At 43.6% G+C, this 21,974-nt stretch overlaps 1 protein-coding gene across 1 annotated transcript in view; it reads left to right on the top strand.

The window, feature by feature from the left end:
* Positions 1-21,974, top strand: part of ncanb (neurocan b) — a 180,721-nt gene that overhangs the window by 42,567 nt on the left and 116,180 nt on the right. Inside the window, exons 5-10 of the mRNA XM_056276867.1 lie at positions 4,402-4,625; positions 5,462-5,630; positions 9,984-10,158; positions 13,531-13,658; positions 15,824-16,117; positions 17,905-18,813. Coding sequence (XP_056132842.1) covers positions 4,402-4,625; positions 5,462-5,630; positions 9,984-10,158; positions 13,531-13,658; positions 15,824-16,117; positions 17,905-18,813 — 1,899 coding nt within the window. The remainder of the gene's footprint in view (positions 1-4,401; positions 4,626-5,461; positions 5,631-9,983; positions 10,159-13,530; positions 13,659-15,823; positions 16,118-17,904; positions 18,814-21,974) is intronic.

The following is a 21,974-nucleotide window of genomic DNA, read 5'->3' as shown; positions in this document are numbered from 1 at the left end:
TCACTGAGGGAGAATCTGACATCGATTTATCAGGGGATGAGAGTCCAGAGAGAGGATGAGACAGAAGAGGGTGAAAGGTGAGGAGGACCCAGATGAGGTGGGCCAAAACCAACACGTAGGGTTCTGAGGTTTTTAATCAGTGCAAAAATGGTTGGAAAACCTACGGAGATGTGTTCCAGGGAATAGATCCCAACATTTTATTTTTGAACCTAATGAAACAATTAATGAGGGAAAAAGTTAACACATTCATTAGAACAGGGGTGGGCAGAAAGGGCCAGTGTGGGTGAAGGTTTTTGTTCCAACCAAGCAGTTGCACACCTGATCCCACTAATCAACCAGTAGCGTCTTTGCTGAGGAACTTAGGAGACACAGGTGTGTAATTGCCTGGTTGGAACAAAAACCTTCACCCACACTGGCCCTTTCTGGATAAGATTGCCCACCCCTGCATTAGAAGGATGGACATATAAAAGAACGTGCAAAAGTGTTCTCAAGTGAACTATCCCTTTTAACATTTTTATAACATGTTAATTGTGCTAAATTATTGATTGTGCTTGGTCTTTCTCAATCAAAGCTGTCTACTTACATGTAGCTTTGATGGCTAAACAACAAAATTGTGAAAGGTGAGGTCTACAGTGAGGTCTACATGCCTTTAAACACCGGAGACGTGACAAATAACCAACACGAAATTTCGCATTTTCGTGTCGGTTATTTGTCACGTCTCACGTCTCCCTCCCCAATTTTACTTGGCCCCTGTCCCGGTTACTGCTCCACCCCCTCTGCTGATCCGGGGATGGCTGCAGTCGCCAGCCGCTTCTTTTCACTTGACAGTGAGGAGTTTCGCCAGGGGGACGTAGCGCGTGGGAGGATCACTCCCCCCCCCCCCAGTTCCCCCTCTTTATAATTTTTGTGTCCTTCCGTTGTTGTGCAATACAGGGCGATGAGAAACACAAACGATCAACAGGTCCGCCATTGACAATATGAGTTGTGACATAACGCCCATTCCGCACAACGTGATTGGCTGATGCCTTTATTCGCGGTGTGAAAGCTCAGGAAAATAAGCCTTGGAATGTTGAGTATTTGCCCAAAATGCTCAACATTCCAAATGCTTCCAGATGCAGAATGCCTGGATGCAAAAGCAAAACCTTTGTGAGAGGCATAAAGTGCAACATGTTCCTCTGTGTCTCCAGAAAGTCAGAATGCTTCACGAAATACTGTCTAGAATCAAACGTCTAATGAAAATGATGAAGTTACTACATGGGAATGGAAAATCTACATTTGCTATTTGTTTTGTTTGTGGCGTTTAATTTTACTGGATGATTCCAGTGGATCTTTCCGTGTACATACTCAACCTTAAATGTTTCACGCTTCAGAACAATTAAACAATTAAATTAAACAATTAAGTCCTGTTGTCCACTACAGTGGACATGTAAAATTTTAATAAAATCAAGTTTTAACTTGATTTTAACTTTGCAGTGTGTTTTTTTATACCACCCCAACACCTAATTTGTAAAAAAAAAATGTTAAAAAAGAAATTTAAACATTTATTTTCCCTGGGTGTCGAGTCACGCCCGAGATGTAGTGTCTTCAGTCGTGCCAAAGCGCGCCAGACTCGCCTCCAAGCGGTTAGCGATGACGACAGATGGGCTTCATCATCATTGATTGGTTATTTTTTCTGTTACCATTCTCTTCAAACGTCTAATGACAGCTTCCTCTTCTAAATCCCTTTCGTCATCCCTTCTCCATATTTCGAGCAATAAGCGGTTAAGTTTATACCACCAAAATGATAATTGTCACGAAATGATTTTTATTGTGCTTACTTCAGCGATGTAAGCTTACTACGCTGCTGTTGTCTGTCGGCGTGAGACAAACCGCAGCGAAAGTGACACTGCACTGGTACAAATGCTAACAGGCTACACCATACCAGCAGTCTTGATGGGGTAGTATTTACATACATATTACCTTGCATGTTTTTTCTTATATTGTATTCTCTTTTTTATATTTTACTTTTACACTTTTTTTAAAGTGTTTCACTCCATTTATTGTTTCATCATTTACTCATTGTTTATTACATTTATTGTTTCATCATTTAATGTTACTGGGGACTATGTTGTGTTTTAGATGGATTTTGAGCATTCACAAGTTTTTCAGGCGGCACCTTGGCGCAGTGGTTAGTGAGGTTGCCTCACAGTAGGAAGGTCCTGGGTTTGAGCCCCGGGATAGTCCAACCTTGGGGGTCATCCCGTGTCGTCCTCCTTTGCATGCTCTTCCCGTGTCTGCGTGGGTTTACTCCGGGTGCTCTGGTTTCCTCTGACAGTCCAAAGACATGTAGGTCAGGTGAATCGGCCATACTAAATTGCCCCTAGGTATGAATGTGTGTGTGTGTGTGTGTGTGTGTGTGTGTGTGTGTGTGTGTGTGTGTGTGTGTGTGTGTGTGTGTTGGCCCTGTGTGATGGTCTGACGGCCTGTCCAGGGTGTCTCCCCGCCTGCCGCCCAACAACTGCTGGGATAGGCTCCAACATCCCCGCGACCCTGAGAGTAGGATAAGTGGTTCAGATAATGGATGGATGGCCACAACATAACACTACGTCACTCGTGTGTGTAATAGTACAACCGATAGCAATACCTAAGAAAAAAAAAACCCTACATGAATACCATACCTTGGTATTCAAAACGCAGTTTTTACATACATATTGGCCACGTTCACAACTTAACACTACATCGTGTGTGAAATAATAAATAGATGCAGTTTTTTTGGAAAGATGTTATTTACTTATTTGTTCATGTATTTTTTGATCGGCCTTCCTCGTGGGTACTCAACTCTTTTGGTGGAGCACCCATGGGATCGGCACCTATGTTAACAACAGCCTAAAAATCCATGATGGCTACCAACAACAGTTGCACGGTGCAATCATGGATGATACATCCATGGGTGCAATAGTAAACAGCGCTAAAGAAGGCGCTGCTTGTAAAAGTCATCGATTTAAGATAAGTGCGTTATAAGTTAGACACCTTAAAGCCCTGTTGTAATGGAAATGCAGATCCCAGCTGGGCTGGCCTTGAGGCACCAAGTCAAACCGGGTACAGCCAAGCCAGCACATGTGTATTGAAAAGTGGCATAAGTGGATTTTGAATTATTGTTCTTGCTTGGTACTGCTCTAATGATATTTCTGATATTTTTCCAACAGAGTGAATGGTTTTATTAATTAAGTCTTAAATTAAAAAGAACTACAGAGCGAGATGTCTTGCTGGTAGAGGCTTTCGGATCATCTTTGATACTTAATTCTGTTAATATCACCTATACTGAATCCCAGCCTCTATCGATCTATCGCTGTGTCTAATTTTGATCAGTCTTTAATTTTCTGTCAACCCCCCCATCTCTCTCTTCATCTTTTTTCTGTCGGTTAACCTAATGAGTTATGTTTGGCTTGCAGTGCTGATTAGGAAGCAGGAGAGACTGAGTGTGTTGAATGAAAAGCAGCGGTATGGATTTCTATGTAAACCTCATTCAGACACTGTGTACACGCAATGAATGTTGGTGCATGTAGAGTGCGAGAAGCACTGTCCGTTTTTGAGGGTAGAATGCTGGGCACTGCATTTATCCACTGCACCGCATAGAGCCACTTCAGTCCTTTTACTGGTGAAAGGAGCAAGGAATGCATGAATGTGATTCTATCAGAGTATCGTGAGTGAAGTTGTTGGCTTGTAAAGTTTGTGTTTTAATAGTGAATACAGGTTTGTTTGACATTGGTTGGGAGTAAAAGAGGATGATCAAAGATGGAGAACTTTGCTGACTATTGCTTAACAAGAAGCTGTTGGTGCATGGGGACTTCTTAAGGGACTGCACTGAAAAGCTGAGCGTTAAATTGGTTACACAGTAAGCCATCCACTTTTTCCAATTTTATAATCACACATGTGTCACTGATTAATGTAGAGGCCCCTCCAACTCAGAAGTGATGATCATTCTATATTAAACATCTTGGTTTAAAATATGGGTTATGAAAGAGCTGTTGATAAATCACCTTTACTGTCTGCCCCTTCCTCCCTCTGTTAAGGTTGCATAGTAATTGTCTGCAGGATCAATATCTAATAATCAATGAAATAGAATGAGCCTGGATGCTTTGCCTATTACCCTCCAAAAGAAAGAAATGACAGCAGAAAAGCAAGCACACATTTTCCTGTACAGGATGCAATTAACGAACATGTTTTCAATGCAATGAGAAAAGCATCCTATGGATTTAGAATAAAGTTTCTGTTACACAATAGAAATTACATACATCTACTCTTCACCTCCCTCCCCTTCTCTTCCTTCTCCTCTCTACCTCTGCTTTTCTCCTCCATTCTCCCCTGTCTTCTCCTTTCCTGTTCTCTTCTCATCTCCTCTGTTTCCTCTCCCCGGTGTAGTCCATGGTGACTCTGTGGTGAACATGCGGAAGATGACCCACCAGACCATCAGTGAGGAGCTGTCCAAAACCGTTCTCCTCCCTTGTCTTTTCACCTTGCGCTCCAGCACAGGTCCATCCCACGAGCCCCCAAGGATCAAATGGACCAAAGTCTGGGGTCAAAGAGGCTCTGATGGCCTGCAGAAGGAGCAGTCGGTTCTAGTGGCAAAAGACAATGTGGTCAAGGTAAGGCTATGTGGGTCTAAGATGCCTAATCCCAGTGTTTGCATAGACAGAGTTTAATGTGACATTCAGCCTTACTGATATTCTTGTTACTCAAATGCAAAGCAAAGGTTTGGTATCAGGACATTGAGGATGTTTCAGCTTTGCTTTTAAGTGGCCTAAATCTCCAGAATTTCTCTTTGTTTAGTTTGTTCATTCCTTCCATTATGGGTGGGTTTGTAAATTCACTCCACGGGGATCAGAGCACACTCTGCTTGCTGTCTTGTCATTTGGAAATTCATTTCACCATGCTCTGGGAGCGTTCAGAGCCTTGACGCTCCAGCTGAAGAGACGCTCTGTCTGAGCGGCACAACGTTCCAAAAATGGCAAAATCCAACAGTTGTGGCTTATTTGGTGATCTATAATAACATTACAGATAGCTAATGTTCACTGTCTTGCAAAAATATATCAATGTTATAACAAATTAACATTTTTATTTACATATTCATCCTCGTCGCTGTCGAGAAAATCCTCTAAAATGGTAAAAATGTTACATTCTATCAATGCAACAACATTGCATTTGCCATCTTGACACTCTGCCCAACAAATTCTTGTTCCTAAATTGCAAAATATTTGTGCGATTTAGGAACGAGAACTCTGATTCTACAGCAGACGGTCAGAATGGAAGCCCCCTATAACGTCCTCTTTTTCCTTCCTTCCTTCAGCCTTCCTCCATCTCCTCACTTCCTTCCTCTTTTCCTTCTTTCCTTGCTTCTTTCATTTCCCCTTCCTCTCTTCCCTCTTTTCTCCCTTCCATTTAATCCGTTAATTTGTCTTCCTCTTGTCTCGTCCTCCACCAGGTGAAAAAGGCCTTCCAAGGTCGTGTCACTCTGCCCGGTTACCAAGACAACCGCTACAACGCCAGCCTGGCCCTGAGTGGCCTGCGTTCTAGTGACTCTGGTCTGTACCGCTGTGAAGTGGTGGTGGGCATCAATGATGAACAGGACACTGTACCGCTAGAGGTCACAGGTAAATTACAAAGGAGTGTGTGACGGCACTTTGCCATTGTGAAAAGCCACGTAGTAATGCTCTGTTCTGAAAGCTGTGCCACTCTACTGTTCTCGAAGTAGAATTTACCAATGCATGTGCTCATATTAAACCCCCAAAAGTAAAGATGTAACACAATCTTATTTAGCCAACAATAGTTTTACCCTTGTTAAGAATGAAGAGAAAAAAAATCTTTCTTGAGGAGGTAATTGATGCTGGCCTGGCTGCTGAGCATGTGTCAACATGCCATGACCAGTGAAAGTATACCTGACAAAGACTAGCTCAGAGTAAATCTAAAATGGCCACGTTTTCCCTCAGAAATCATAATTGTCAAGAAAGAAGAGAGAAAAAAACTAATCCATTAATGTTTTTATGATCAGAATGAGTGCCATTATCATTTCTGCATATGGGTTTGCTGCAATGGCACCACTTCATTGGCACTGTAATGTGTTTTGAACCACTTTAGGATATGCATACATTTAGTACGTCATGCCAATTAAGCATAACTGCAAGAGTGAAATACACAGACAGAGAGAGGAAAGCAGGAGAAACTAAAAGAAAGAGACAGAGAGAATGAATGCTAATGCTACTGTTAAGAGAGAGGGGGGTCCTGGAGAAAACACTTACAAGCCTTATTACCATTATGATTCATTGTCATCTTATTGACAATGTCATCTCATTGTCTCCTGAAGCATGGTGGCATACCAAGCAATTAGACCTTGCGCTTCTCAGCTGGCACTGCTACAGATTGGTCTTTTTAACCACCCAGATTACAGTCCAGGGGAAACAACAATCTAATATTTGGATACAGCTATGTCGTTGCTCCAACCTCTGCTCTGTGAATAGTAATAACTCTGGCTGTGTATCAGGTTAATACAGCCACTTCACCCAGGGTTGTTTACTATCTATGTAAAATGTATGATTGTGTATTAGTGGAAGAGGTGAGCAAACTGGAGCACATAAAAACATCATTGACCCAGGCCACTCAGGTTCTGTTCATGCCAGGAAAGCCTAATGAAAGTAATGAGTTGTTGGCCTCCAGCATAATGCACAGTTATCAAACAGAGCTGTTCGGAGGGTTTTGTGCAGCACTCTACGGCTGGACTGCATGGACTAACCATTTATTATATTTATCCAGAAGCCTGGTTCTGTTGGATCTGTCTTTAGGTTGCTAACTGTGGCGATGCCGTAATTACCTCATCAAAGTATTTTAGCTTCCAAGCTATTATCAGATTCTTTCCAGGTCACTAGCCGTTTTTTAATAATTGGCTATTATCATAATGACTACAGGGCAGTCACACACTGCATTAGCCACAGCACACTATGCTGCTGCTAACCACAAATTCATGCTAATGTTGCTAACGTCAGCGCTGCTGCACTCTCAAAGCCCAGTAGTCTCATTCCCTCCCCCGCATCCAGCAATATACAGTACACTACACTGGCTACATCATCACCCCCCCCCCCCCCCCCATTGAGAATTACACAGAAATAGCCTCCACTCCATTACCTATATATCGCTCCCATGTGTTTAGGTGTGAGCGAAGATGTGCATATGAGTGCATGTGTGTTGGGGGTTGTTTATAGACATGTATAACCATGGGCCAGTTTGTCTCTATAATTACATCATGGAGGATGCAATCTAGGATTCTCAGGCAACCAAAGCACCTCATCTTTCTCCATAAGAGCACTTTATGGGTCCTAGTGAGTAAGACCCCTGGTGCTTTGCTTGAGAGACCCTGCCTCCTCCCCCTCTCTGCCAATCGATTAACACGCTATGAAAACCACTCCTTCAGAAAGAAACCAATTATGTGTCCATCGAGGAGTAGCCATCTCTAGGGCTTAGCCTTTAATTGCCAGTCACACTACATGGCAGACCACAGCTTTCCTCACACTAATTCTGCTGAGTGCTTAACGTATTAATTAGGAGTTATTGATACAGCTTGGCTATATCAATATCATATTAATCCACATGGCTCCTCTCACAGACTCACTTGTGTGTGTCTAAGCCTTGATGAAATTTCCTTTCTTTCTTTTGTTCTTTCATTCTTTTTTTCTTTTTCTTTCTTTCTTCTCTCTGTCTTGTTCTTTCTTTTTCTTTCTTTCTGAAGAAAAGAGAAAGAAACAGGAGATCCCTTTTCTTTCCTCTGGCACATATTGACTAGTCAATTGCCTGTGTCTCGCCAATTAGAACATGATATCATTGATTCTATGTGTCAGCCATTATCTGTAGTGAGATATGGCCAGCTACAGTTACCCAATGAGGGGGACAATGGGCATATCAAGCAGTCTGACGTGGTGGAAAGTATAGTGTAACACTGTTTCCACACTCACTATTGCAGAGCAGATGTTTAGTGAGTCTCTTTGTAGCCACCTACCAAAAGCCATTTCACAGGCATGTGAGCTTCTGACGAACTCTCATAGTAAAAGCAGTCTGTGCTTGTCAGCACATTTACAAATCGTTTTGTGTATATCTCCAGTACCCCGTGGCACCCCGGTTAATATGATTTGGTTTTCATCTAGTTGCAATCATGACAGGGAATTGAGCAAGCCAGAGCTCATATTTAGTCCATCACTGTGACACGTTTGCACATCTTAACCGGAGAATAACAGGGAGTACATGCATTATCATGTGCAGGGATATACTAACCAATGCTGGTGACATTCAGGTCAAGGGACCCTAACTGTAGCCTGCTTTCTTTTCTTTTATTGTTATTTAGTGCTACATTGTTACTTTTGGGCTAACTAATAAATGGGGTATCTTTCCAGCTTTCTCTCCAGAGACTGAGAGAATGCATGAAGATGAGCATAGGATAAAAATAGAATGGAGGTGTAGGGAAAACGAGGCCATCCCATAGAATGGGACTGGGCTTTCCCTACGTGGAGAGAAAACCCATTTGTCTCTCCAGTCTACCAATTTTGCTAGCCAGCTCAGTGGCATCTGTGTTTGGACCGGATTCCGCAGCCTCAGAGGAGAAAAGATTGATGCTCACAGAGAAACGAGAGTAAGAAGAAAAGAAGGAAGAGACTGGGACACAGACGAAAGAGTGGACCACTGCTCCAGGTTCTGCAGAGTGGTACAATTGAAAGAGAAGGACCAGATGGACTGATGAGGATGGAAAAAAAAACTGCTACTACACGCTAACCCTAACCCATAAATGTGTGTGTGTGTGTGTGTGTGTGTGTGTGTGTGTGTGTGTGTGTGTGTGTGTGTGTGTGTGCGTGCGCGTGCGCGCGTGCTTGAGCATGTGTGCATGGAAACATTTGCATTAGTCCACAAATTGTGTGTGTGCATACATTGCTGCATTTGTGCATGTCTATACAGGAATCATTTACCTCTACTCTGGAAAATACACATATGTGGCCTTGGTCACTTTTGTGCCCCTATCGCCCGGAGCATTATTACTGAGCTCGGCCCTCCCCCCTCATCTCGGAGGAGTGTCTGTCACTCTCGCATACAAAGCTGAGGAAGATAAAGGAGTCGTGTTAGTGGCCAGACGCCCACTGGCTCTCATGAAGCCCGCTGCCTCTTGGGGGATCAGGACTGGGTGAATGGCAGATAGAGGTGGGAGGTTAGTAATGGCTACACTTAAAAAGCTGTTCCCTCCTCATCCAGCAGGAATCTGCTCCCTCTCACACCTCAGGGGCGTGAGCGTTCAGGGATTTGCTTCTCTTTTCCTCACACTTCCCCATTCATCCATTCATTTATTCACTCCGCTTCTCGTTTCTATTCTTCTGTCTTCTGTCATGAAAGTCTTGCTTCTTTTCGTTCTCTCGGTTTGCATTCTGCCGCTTCTTCATTGTGTTTCATCCCTCTGTCTTGCACTCTGCTCTGTCCCCCCCCCCCCCCCCCCTATCGCTTCATGAGCGCAGAGACTGGCTGTGGGTGTAGCAGTGTGACATTGTGTGTATGCTGTTAAAGCGGTAAGATAAACAGTGTCGCTGTTTGTCATACAATTTATCCAAGGGCAACATCTCTTTTCTCTGAAGATAAGCTGGTTGGCTGTCTGATGCAAATGAGACTCACGTAGGTTTATTGAACCTGAATGCTGTTGTTTCCGCCTGCACAGATGGAACAATGTCAGTACATGACAATGTTGTCGAGGGGACTGTGTTTATACGTGTGTGTGTGTGTGTGTGTGTGTGTGTGTGTGTGTGTGTGTGTGTGTGTGTGTGAGAGAGAGAGATCAGAGTTCGTATTTTATGGTTCAATGTTGCAGTTCACCATCTATTCCATGTTTACAGAACAATGGTTGCCTTACATAACATCAGAATATCAGTCCTCAGCATATACTCTCTACTTCTGTAACATCCCAAACCTCACTTTGTCTCTTCCAGGTGTTGTATTCCATTACCGGGCTCCTCATGACCGCTATGCTCTGTCCTTCGATGATGCCCAGAGGGTATGTGTGGAGAACTCAGCAGTCATTGCCACGCCGGGTCAGCTCCAAGCAACCTTCGCCGATGGCTATGAAAACTGTGATGCTGGTTGGCTGTCTGACCAGACTGTACGGTAAGACTTTCTGACAGCACGTACATCCACAGGAAACTGATACTGGTTTGGCAGTTTGGTTTGTCCGAAAGTGTCAGATTAAAAACAGCTGCATTGTTATGGTTTGATGAACAAAGGTGCAATTAAGTATTGAGTATGAGGCAGAAATATCTGCATACAGCTGCCATTTGTTTAGGCTCTGAAAAGTGTCATACCAAGTAACGCACACTCATAAGAAATCAAATCAGGAGAAAACTAGAAAGATCACTACAGTAGCAGTTGGGGCTGTGCAGTATGACCAAAATCCCATATCACGATAGAGGTCATTCATATCACGATAACGATACTTATCACGATATAGCACATTTTCTGTAAATTTAATGAATAAGTAGTTTATATAAAATGACCACATGGAAAGGCCTATTTTGAATTATATACTTGACAAATAAAAGGTACCTACTCATGTTTGATTATTTTTCTCCTTTTATTTAGAACCTTTGCACAAATTTTCCATTAAGCATGTAACAGAATATAAACTATTAATGTGTAAAATATAAAAAGGTAAATAGAAATGGCAGTCATTATCTCCTTCCATCTTGGTGATTCTTTGACATATGGTGTGCTGCGGGCAAAAGCCTCTTGTAACGTGTGAGTCTGGGGTTTGTTTTGAGCACTCGTCTGTGCTTTTGCAGCTCATCTGTAGACTCTCCGTACTGTTTGACATGATTCTTGCGTAGATGGTAAAAGAGGCTAGTGGTGTTTGAGTCTGTTGTGGGGACTGGCATGCGGCATATTTTGCATGCGGCATATTTTGCAAAGTACAGTTTTCTGGTCTGTGTCAGACTTTTCAAACCCAAACCACGGCCATACGATAGAAGTAGCCCCTCTTTTAGGTACCAGCTCCTCGTTTTGTCCTGGCTGGTCGGAGTCCTTCTGTTCGGAATTACCCTGTTCTGCATTACATTCACTGTCCTCCATGTTTGTTTGTATTGCCTTCATGCAAATTTCCTGCCTGTGTCCGTGCTGTGCAGAGTCGAAAGGGTCGTCCAAATGATGAAAATATTGCCGTGAAGAGTGTGATTTGCGACACAACATAATATACGGTAGAGCTTAATATGAAATGATAGACATTTTCTATCGTCACACAATATCTGTCGTCATATCGCACAGCCTTACTAGCAGTACTCTCTTATTGTTACAAGAGTTGGTTTAGCAACCAGCAAAGCATGGTTTGCAGCCCTGTTAATCACTAACATGGCTGAAACATGTCTTTTGACCAATCAGGTTACTTGGATTAATCCACAGATTGAATACAATGCAGTTGCAGCCATTAGAGAAATCCCCAGTCATGCGTCTGCCCTGCCTCAATCTTCAATTTGAACAATTATTGAAGCCTGTCCCCTCTCAAATATTTTTAAATAGAAATGAACAGCAATACTGTTAGACAAAACTGGTGTTGGTCAATAGACTGGTTAGCTGGATCAAAAGTTGAATTTCAGCAGCAGAGCAATAGTGTTGCTCTAGGCCCTAATTCATCATCCCATATTCAAAGTGGGACTCACGCTGAATCCAAATGTCATGAACAAAACAAGAGATAGTTTGCAGAAACTGAGGCAGTGAGTGGTGAGCTTTTGCAGAGTCAGGCCAGCTGTGCACGATCACATTTGTATTTTGAAACCTGAGGTATGTCTAACAGTTATTCCAGGCTTGCGGTTGTTATTATTTGCGGGTATGATTGATCACACATTTTAACAAAAATAGATGCTCCCTGTGTTACTAAAGATACGTCTCTGTCCCAATCATGAAAACTTCACTGAGGTAGGAGTTAAGAGCATGGAATTCATTCTGATCTCTTTTTCAAAAACATGCAGCTACCTGATTTAATATGACCTAATTGTTTATTTGTGCAACATAAAAGCAGATGACTACATTTGTCCCTGATTTAGCTGTCTCTCAGTGTCTGTGTCTGCATTCCAGCTTGCCATCTTCCATTAAGTCCCTCTGAACAAGGCAAGTCGGAGCTTGTCTCTCACTAGCAGTTACCATTTTAACACTTCCACCACTGGTGTCACTTACTATCGTAGCAAAGTAGACACTGTTTTCTGACGGTTACTCAATACTTTCCCGGGGCACCACCTCCTTCCTTCCTCCCCTCCTTTTCTCATTACATCCTCTGCTTCCTTCCTACCTGGGCTGTTGTTTTCACCAGGGATCTAATTGGTCCAGATTCAGGGAGCTCTGACTGCACATCAGCCGGGAGGAAAATATCCAATTAATATGATGGGAAAATAGAGACATCATCTATCACTTCATCATCCACCAAAAAGAGAGAAAGACGGGATGTAATAGAGGGAGATTGGAGCTTAGTTTCTTTCAGAGTTTTATGATGAAAACAGTTTGCAATATGAGAAAGAGATGCTGTGAGTTGATCTCCATGTCTGTGTGCATGCATGTGTGTGTGCACGTTTGTGTACTCATACATGAATTTATAAGTTTGCTCTTGTGTTTGTTTGAATGTGTATATTTGTGTCTTTCCCTAGCCCCTAATAAGCCTCTGTTTGCCAGGTATAGTCTTTTAATCAGCTTCTCCGCCTGTGTGCGCTGGTGCTGTTTGAATCAATGCACTTGTGGAGTAATTGCACAGTTGGAGCCAGAATATAGATCGTTGTTTTCTCAGCCCCATCTACAATCACGCCAAGCCACTGAAGGAATTCCTGATTCTTTTAACCTCTCCTTGACCCCCCACCCACCCACCCACCCATCTCTCTCTCCCACTCTCCCTCTCATTCTCTCCCTCAGTTCAGTTCAAAGAGCTGTGTTGGCATTGTGAAACATGTTTTCTTTAATGGAAGGCAAAGCAGTCAGTTTTAGAGGTAATCTCCAATCAAACGGTCAGACTGTTTTTTTTTTTTTTCAAAGTCACACTGTGGGTAAAACAAAAAAAAAAATGGAAGCACGGTGGACTCATTCTCCACTTGCTGTCTTCATGTTGTGGAGACATAATTATGAATGCTATGCTGTCATTACTTCACACCGCATTTTTGCGTTCGACCTAGCAGGAAGGGTGATATTTGGGCCTTCGTCTTTTTTATTTCCTCTGTGATAGAATATCTCTTGCTAGAAGATACCTCTTGAATTGTTGTATTCAGGGGCACAAGATGATTAAGTGTAGTTTAGTTTCCCCCTCATTTTGTATGCCAAGTGAACACAGCCTCCTCCCTGAGGAGCCAGTATTCCATGACTGCCTTATTTTCCACAGCCACAGCTACATTCACTAATATCTCTGTCTCTCTCCCTCTCCTCTATCGATTGAACTATCTTTCTATCTATCTGTCTGTCTGTCCATCTGTCTATCCGTCACTGTTTCTTTTCACTTCCCTCTCATCTCCGCAGTTACCCCATCCAGTCACCCCGACCTGGTTGCTACGGCGACCAAGAAGACTCACCTGGAGTTCGTAACTACGGCAATAGGTCCCCTGATGAGCTTTTTGATGTCTACTGCTTTGCTAAGCAGCTGCAAGGTAGGAGTCAGAAGGCAAGACTGTCAATTAAGGTTTAGTCATGCATGGACCCACTAAGCCCTGGGTCTGCAGTGCTGGAACACTGTGACCGGGACTTTATTCCCTGTCTGCACTGAAAGAAAGAAGAAATGGTGTGCAGGAGGAAGAGGGAGGGAAGGGGCAGGACTTTCCACCCAGTCATGTTACAAAGAAGAAACGGTGTGCAGGAGGAAGAGGGGAAGGGGGAGGACGTCCACCCAGTCATGTTACAACCTGCAGGCAGTGGTTAATGCCTTCAGTGGGTCAAGAGTATCTTCTCAAAATGTCACTGTTTGAATCACAATGCCAGAATCAGTAAGAGAAGACCTATGTGCCACAGAATTGTCATGAACTCAGCAGGTGTCTTTGCAGCTGTGTCAGACACAATACAGAGGTTGTGTATCTGATCTGGGTCACTCTTCACATGGTTGTTCAACAAGGCCTGTCATTATCTATGAAAACAGTAGGAGGTAAATAGCGGAGTGATTTATAAAGGGTATAAACATCTTGTATGTGATTGAGGTACTGAGTAGTCTAGATCACACCTGTTACTGTGATGCGTGGCATTATTAAACATCCCTTTGAGAAATTAGCTATAGGATTGAAATAATGAAGAGGTAAATGTCTTCATATAAGCTGAAATTACTTACTGGTATGCCTTTTAACAGCAGGTAATGATTTCCCGTTTATTAAACCTTAGCTGTAAACAACGATAAAACAGTGATAAAGGGGGTGTCTGGGTAGCGTAGCATTCTATTCCATTGCCTACCAACACGGGGGTTGGCGGTTCGAATCCCCGTGTTACCTCCGGCTTGGTTGGGCATCCTACAGACACAGTGATAAAAGCATAGACATAAGATAGACATAAGATAATATGAGAAAATATGTTGTTCACTTACTTTAAAATTGCTTGGAATGCCAGTTGGTCAGGGTTTACCATATTGTGACAGTTAAGATACTACTGGGTAAGTTGTCCGTGTCGGTCTCAAAAATGTGTATGTAGTTGACTTGCAAATAGTTTCCTGTACTTGTTAAAATGTTACAACACAATTGCATTGTCGTATTGTGTAAAACTGCCCATCTGACACCTACCAACATCTGACACCTACCACCTAAAATCAAGTCATTAAAAAATAAATTCTTGCAGCCTCTGTTATATTTGAAGGCAGCTTCTAAGCAGACTTCTAGAGAGTTTTCTCTCATCTCCAGGTCAATATTATCTGACATCAGTCGCCATGTAATTACATTCCACTTCTTTCTTCATTTCCTGTTGTTCCTTCTTTCATCCTCCAGCCTTCACCTCACAATCTCTTGTCTATTCATCAATACAGCAACCGCTTCATACCTTGCCCCTTGTTTAAAATCTCCAGGATCCCTGTATTATCCCTCCATTCTTCTATCTCCTCTGTCTAGTCACCTTGTCCACCCCCTCTGCTCCATATTTCTCATCAGGTGCTGTGCTGCAAGTGGCACGTCTCATCATATAATTTCATTTATGCTGTGCCACTTTAGGCTTCTGTCTCACACTTCTTGACAACCCTGTGTTCTCATCACCATGTCATCCACATCTCTACGTCTCCCATCCTCCACTCTTCCTTTCTTCTTCTTCCTTTTTGCTCTTTGTATACAATACCTGTTTTCCTTCCATTTCTCTCTGCTCCCGTAACGCCTTTGAATTCAGACAAATTTTGGTAACTTTCAGGTATTCCATCTAATTTGAAAGAGCTCTGTCGAACTTTTATTTATTTATATTTGCAAAATGCAGAAAATACAAAGCAGTGAAATACGTTGCAAGTAAAACTTGATATTCAACACTCCATGCAAACCCCCCTCCACCCACCCACTCCTTCGTCCTTCACATACTACAAAAAGTTGACATTATAAAGACAGGACAAACCGCATTGAAGTGTATTGCTTTCAAAGAATATATACACTCTCACAAATGCACACATGAACGCAAAGGAAATGTTTACCTGCACACAAAAAGTGCAGTACACACCGAAACTACACAGCCATAACCCATCACTGGAGGCAAACTGAACAAAGATGGCGTCAATCTAAAGGCTACAGTGCTTTCAGGTTCTCAGTGCGCTTGGTAAAAACCGAAGATAAGCTCCTCTGCTCTTTCTTTTCCCTCCTCTACAAAGGGGAAGTGTTCCACTCCTCGGTGCCAGAGAAGCTGAACCTGGCCACGGCCTCCACCCACTGCCATTCCCTCGGGGCCCAACTGGCCACTGCCGGGCAGCTCTACCTGGCCTGGCAGGCCGGCCTGGACCAGTGTGACCCTGGCTGGCTGGCCGAAGGAAGCGTGCGCTACCCCATCAATGTCCCGCGGAGAAACTGTGGTGGAGATGAGCCCGGGGTGCGGACGGTCTACAACAACCCCAACCGCACCGGCTTCCCCGACACCACGGCCCTGTTCGATGCCTACTGCTATCGAGGTAGCGCGAATTTCGACGGTGATAGATTCAATGTGACACTGCAGGGGTAGTCACCATGGTAACCAAGTGGGGGTCCAGGGACATGTTTTCCATTCTGGTTTTTAATTAGCACCAGAGATGTTTGGGTCATGCATGAATTAGCAGCGACGTTGTTGTGTGACATTTTGTGTCCCCCCCGGTGCATTTAAAGGCTTGAATGTTGTGGTGTAGAAGAGCTTGAAAGAGAAGCGCAACAGAGGGGGAGAGAGAGAGAGGAAGTGAAAGAGACAATGAGAGGGGGAGAAGGGGTAAAACATAGGGATGTAAAGAGAGGAAAGGGGGGAAATAGGGATAGGAGAACAAGTGAGATTCAAAAGAAAGAGAGGGAAGAGTGAGTGAGAGAAGGTAAGAGTCAGTTTGAGAGGCACCAATAGGGGTTTGCTGTGACTCTGGCTCTGACTCTGGATCCTGTCACTGCAGGTCACCTGACTGTGCTGTGACTCTGACTCTGGATCCTGTCACTGCAGGTCACCTGAGATTGGAATCACTTTGTTTCATCCTCACCTTGTAATGGCTTTAAACCCCACTAAATGGTTGCTGCTTTGCTAATTGTATTTTATGATGTGGTAAAACTAGTGTCCTGTATCCTGTGCGTTTTTTAGTGTCTAGAGCATTCAATTCAGATTTTATACAGTGCATAACAAAATATTAGTGATAGTTCTATAGTCCTTCAATGTCAGTTTATTGAAGTTTTATCAAGGGACAACTCATGAGATCACACTGAAGGAAAACATTTGCGTAACCTAATCAATACAAGTAAACAAGAACAGCATGAGCATAAGTAGCAGTTCATTTGTCAAAAAATACAACTAACAGATGAGCTATATACACTGTAGGTGCAGCAACAATGTTACAAACATGTAGATCAATATTTAAAACCAGTTATGGGGCGTTATGTGGTGGTCTATTCCGTCGCCTACCAACGTGGAGATTGCCAGTTAGAATCCCCGTGTTACCTCCGGCTTGGTCGGGCATCCCTACAGACACAATTGGCCATGTCTGTGGTTGGGAAGCTGAATGTGAATATGGGTCCTGATTGCTGTGCTAGCCCCACCTCTGGTCGGTCGGGGCGCCTGTTCGGGGGGCATGGGGAACTGGGGTGAATAGCGCGATCCTCCCCCGCGCTACGTCCCCCTGGTGAAACTTCTCACTGTCAGGTGAAAAGAAGCGGCTGGCAACTCCACATGTATCGGAGGAGGCACGTGGTAGTCTGCAGCCGTCCCCGGATTGGCAGAGGGGGGTGGAGCAGCGACCGGGATGGCTCAAAAGAGTGGGGTAATTGGCTGAATACAATTGGGGAGAAAAAGGGGGGGATCCAAAAAAAAGAAAAACAGTTATGTATTTGATCCCTCAAAAGTAGATAAAAATGCTAATGCATTTTGTTTAGTGCTAGAGATTTAGTGACATGTTAAAGTAAATAAAAATATTGCCTGTACAACTCTATTTAGCCTGCATAAACATAGTTATATGCATATGCTGTATTTCAGTTGTGATGGGCTTTTGCAATAATGGGTTGGGAAAAATCTGCATCACTTGTGAAATGACTTTGCAAATCCTATAATATTCTGTTGCACGCTCTGAATTTAGTTTTGCCCTTACAGCAATAACAGCCTTACTGACACTGCACCGGCAGAAGAGCAGTACAGTGAAGTGCGGTTCAGTCTTGTGTTGTGCTTCAGCTGATAAAGCAGGTCAAGTGATAACGGAAGAGTTGCTCTTTGTAAATTGTCTGTGCTCTTATTTTCCAGCACACCGGCAAGCAGGGGTCCAGGCTATGGAGGCGAGGGGTCTGCATCAGACCACAGACCCAGCAGCAGAAGCCATCTCAGCTACTGAAGCCCAGCGCAGTGTCCCCCACTCCATGTCATCCACTTGGACTGGCCTAGTTGACTTGGACAAAGCCAGCGGGGTCCACTCCACTGCAATTAGCAATAACTTTCCCGAGATTTCTGAAGAGCATGTGGTCATCCACTTGCCGCCAGGGGAAAGTTCACAAGGTTTATATGAGAATCAGGCTGGAGTCAGAACCAGCCAACTGAGCCAGGGGGACTTTGGAGGCTCGAAAAGTTTGAATAACCTGGGCCTGTCTACTGTGGAAACCCTGGAGAACCATGGAGGCTCTGCTCATGAAGATGAAAGCGGAGAAGATGGAAGCCATATTGGAACCTCTGATCCCCCGCTGTTATCATCACTGGCGTCCTCCACCCTTCAGTCCAGGACCAGTAACAGTGTGCTGGCGGAGTTTGTAAACACTCTGATTAGGCCGTTTAAGTACTGGACAGGAGGCGTTGAAGAGGAAGAGACAAAGGGGCCTTTTCCCACAGCCACAGACACCTCAGTGCCTGAGGAAAAAGCAGGAGAGGACCAGGCTCTAGATGGGGCACCAGGAAACGCCAGTTTATCAAAACCTGGGAAAAAGAAAGGCAGCATGGATAATGCTATCTCAGAGCATAGGAGTGGCACTCCTTCATTCAAGCCTCCTACACATGGCTTCCAGAGATCTGAGGAGGGTCTCTCTGAACAGGAGAAAGAGGTGATGCCATTGGTTCCATTAGTACCTGCAGTCCAAAACTTGGAGCACAATGCTACCACATCTCAGCCCGGTGAAAAGGCTCTAAGCTCTTCCCTTACAAGCTCTCCATCATCTTCTACCAATGGTATGAGCCCTTCATAATTCTTACTCATCCGTCATTTTGTTTGTGTCTGTGTGTCTGGGTCTCCATGTGTTGGATATGACTGCTTGTATCAGTGTGAATGCTTACATCAGCACATGCATGTGTGTTTACCTAATGCATAATGAATTTTCTGCATATCTGAGTCTGGACTGTATGCTTTTTTTTTACTTCTAGGTTTCATCACATTACCCTGAAATTATTTTTTCTTCATATTATGTTCACAGGGAAATATTGTCTGACCTTTGAAAGCAAACCTTGAGTGTGAAATTGAAAGTAGTGTTTACAGGGGAAGCAAACTGAAAAGCTATGTTCTATTGCAAACAGAGGTTATCTCAGATCATTTATATCTTTATATCATTTATTTATATATCACTAGTAAATAAAGGGAATGGTAACGTAATGTTTTTTGACATAATGCTTTCCCCTCAAATATGCCTTAATATATTCCTCCTTGGGGTAATTTGAAATACAACCATTACATTAATTAAATAGTAATAGCAAATGTGAAAAAAAAGAAAAACTTACCACAGATTACCAAAATATAGGGTTGGAGTACTCTTTTCTGCCATTCTAATATTTATTGACAGTGTTTTATTGCGGTCTAACAGTATCTGAAAACTAAACTTGAATTTTAATTTGGTCTGAAGCTGTTAAAGATTTATTTGCATGTGTGTTATCGCACATCACATATATGCTGTATTTTTCACACACAGAGCCGTAGTTTCCATGTTTCCATGACAGATAAGCTCCAAAATGTCAAAGATAGGCTTTGGGGAATAAATTGTGTGATGAGAAAAAGAAAAAGGCAGCTCAACCAGACAGACATGGCTTAAGGCCTCAGTTAGTCTTTGTTCCGTGGTGTTTTTGTTTGGGCCACAGATGAGAACCGAGAGGTATAATTTATAACCTTTCCCCACCAAAATTAGTGTGTATATGAGGGTTTTTTAAATGTCAGAAAACCTGCTGAAAATAGGCAATAGAGTCCTTCCCCACTGCCAGTAGACAAGTATGCCTTTCTGTTGTTGTTTTTTTTCTGGTGTGTTACGTTTGATGTCACGATCGTGCCGGAAAAGGGGAGAAGAACAAAACCGCTGTTGCATGTTGTTCCTTTCGGGGCGACCAGGTGGTGTGGCGGTCTATTCCGTTGCCTACCTTCAGCTTGGTTGGGCGTCTCTACAGACACATTTGACCGTGTCTGCGGGTGGGAAGTCGGATGTGGGTATATGTCCTGCTCGCTGCACTAGTGTTTCCTCTGGTTGGTTGGGGCGCCTATTCGGGGGGGAGGGGGAGCTGGGGGGAATAGCGTGATCCTCCCACATGCTACGTCCCCCTGGTGAAACTCCTCACTGTCAGGTAAAAAGAAGCGGCTGGCGTCTCCACATGTATCAGAGGAGGCATGTGGTAGTCTGCAGCCCTCCCCGGATAGGCAGAGGGGGTGGAGCAGTGACTGGGATGGCTCAGAAGAGTGGGGTAATTGGCCAGATACAATTGGGGAGAAAAGGGGGGGGGGATAAAAAAAGTAAAAAAAAATTTGTTCCTTTGTATTTACTCGCCAATGATCCGAAAATTCAACGTCTACCCAGGTGTCATGTTTCCATCACTGCCGGTCGGAGCTGGAGCCGATAAATACTCGTGACTACTACAGAGTCATTTGACCCAGGAATGCTGATTGTAACCTTTCCCACTAAAGACAAAAGCCAGATGTAAGTGGGTGTTGGTGGGTTTTTTGTCCAGTGGGAAAGGGGCTTTAGAGACCACAATTAAATGCTGATGGAGTGAAATATCAGAGCAGAGAGAGAGAGCGAGAGAGATGCAGTGAGGAGCATCAGTGGGCCTTGCCAACTCCTATTAGCTAATGATGGCTTACGTGTATTTGGTGTTTATGTATATACTGCACTTGCTGTATTATATGTGTTGTATATTTGTGTGTGAGTGGGGAAGTTAGTGAGGATCTTGGGAGTTTGTCAGTCAAGTAACACCCAAGGCCAAGTGAATTTTCCAAAGGCCCAGTGCTGTACAAGTAGACCCGGGGGGTAGAAATGGGCATCATCACTGTTCTAAAACACCCTGGCTTCAAACTGTAAACCATTACTTGTGGCTCCTCCGGTAAATACTGTACAGGGACAGAGGTCACCACTTCACACGGTGGTGCAGTGGTTAGCGCTGTCACCTCACAGCAAGAAGGTTCTGGGTTCGAACCCTGGAGTTGTCCAACCTTTTGGGGGGGGGGTCATCCCAGGTCGTCCTCTGTGTGGAGTTTGCATGTTCTCCCCATGTCTGTGGTGGGTTTTCTCCAGGTGCTCCGGTTTCCCCCACCTTAAAAAAAAACAAAACATGCATGTTAGGGTTAATACTGTCTGTGCTCTTGACCATGGCATGACAAGACGAACTGGAGTTGGTCCACGGATGCTGCACAGCGGCTGCCCACTGCTCCTAACTACACAGCTAGGATGGGTTAAATGCAGAGCATAATTTCCTTATAGGGAACAATAAAGTACCTCAAAATTAAAAAAAAAGAAAAAATCAAACTATCCCAGGAAATCTTGGTGGGGAAACTTGAGTGTATGATGTGACCCTTTCTTTACTCACAACGGCTAAGGTTCCCTTGTGCAAGACACATGACTCGAAATAGGTGGCGCTATGTGCCACTTGGGTTGCACTCCTCCTGCCATGGAGGAGTGAGAATTTACAGGGAAGGATTTTTGGTATGAATGTGTGTAGATGTATGAGAATGAAGTAGGGTATTGCCAAAGGCATAAAGAATTTCTTGGATCAATAATGGTATAAAAAGGGATAATCAGGACTGGTTTATACATATTCCAACCAATGCATAAAGTAGACACGAAATGTCTTTGGTATCTGCCACGCTCAGGAGTTGAGAAACAAAGTCTCTAAAATGCTTAGGTCTCACAGAGAGACAACCGGGGTGGAGCCAGATGTTATAAACATTTAGGGTTTAGACCAAACTTAGGGGTGTCTAGGGGCATGCTCCCCCTGGCGAGATTTTTTTTTTCCATTTACGGCAGCTATATGCACTATTTTTCAAGCCATTTGAGCTAATAGAAGGCCTAAAAATCTGTGCATCATTTTGGAAAAACATAATAGTTGCCCAGGAAAAAAATCTTCCTGTAGAGCCTACATCC

Source organism: Lampris incognitus, chromosome 3, assembly GCF_029633865.1.
Source record: "Lampris incognitus isolate fLamInc1 chromosome 3, fLamInc1.hap2, whole genome shotgun sequence".
Classification (NCBI taxonomy): domain Eukaryota; kingdom Metazoa; phylum Chordata; class Actinopteri; order Lampriformes; family Lampridae; genus Lampris; species Lampris incognitus.
This window is presented reverse-complemented; position numbering and strand designations above follow the sequence as displayed.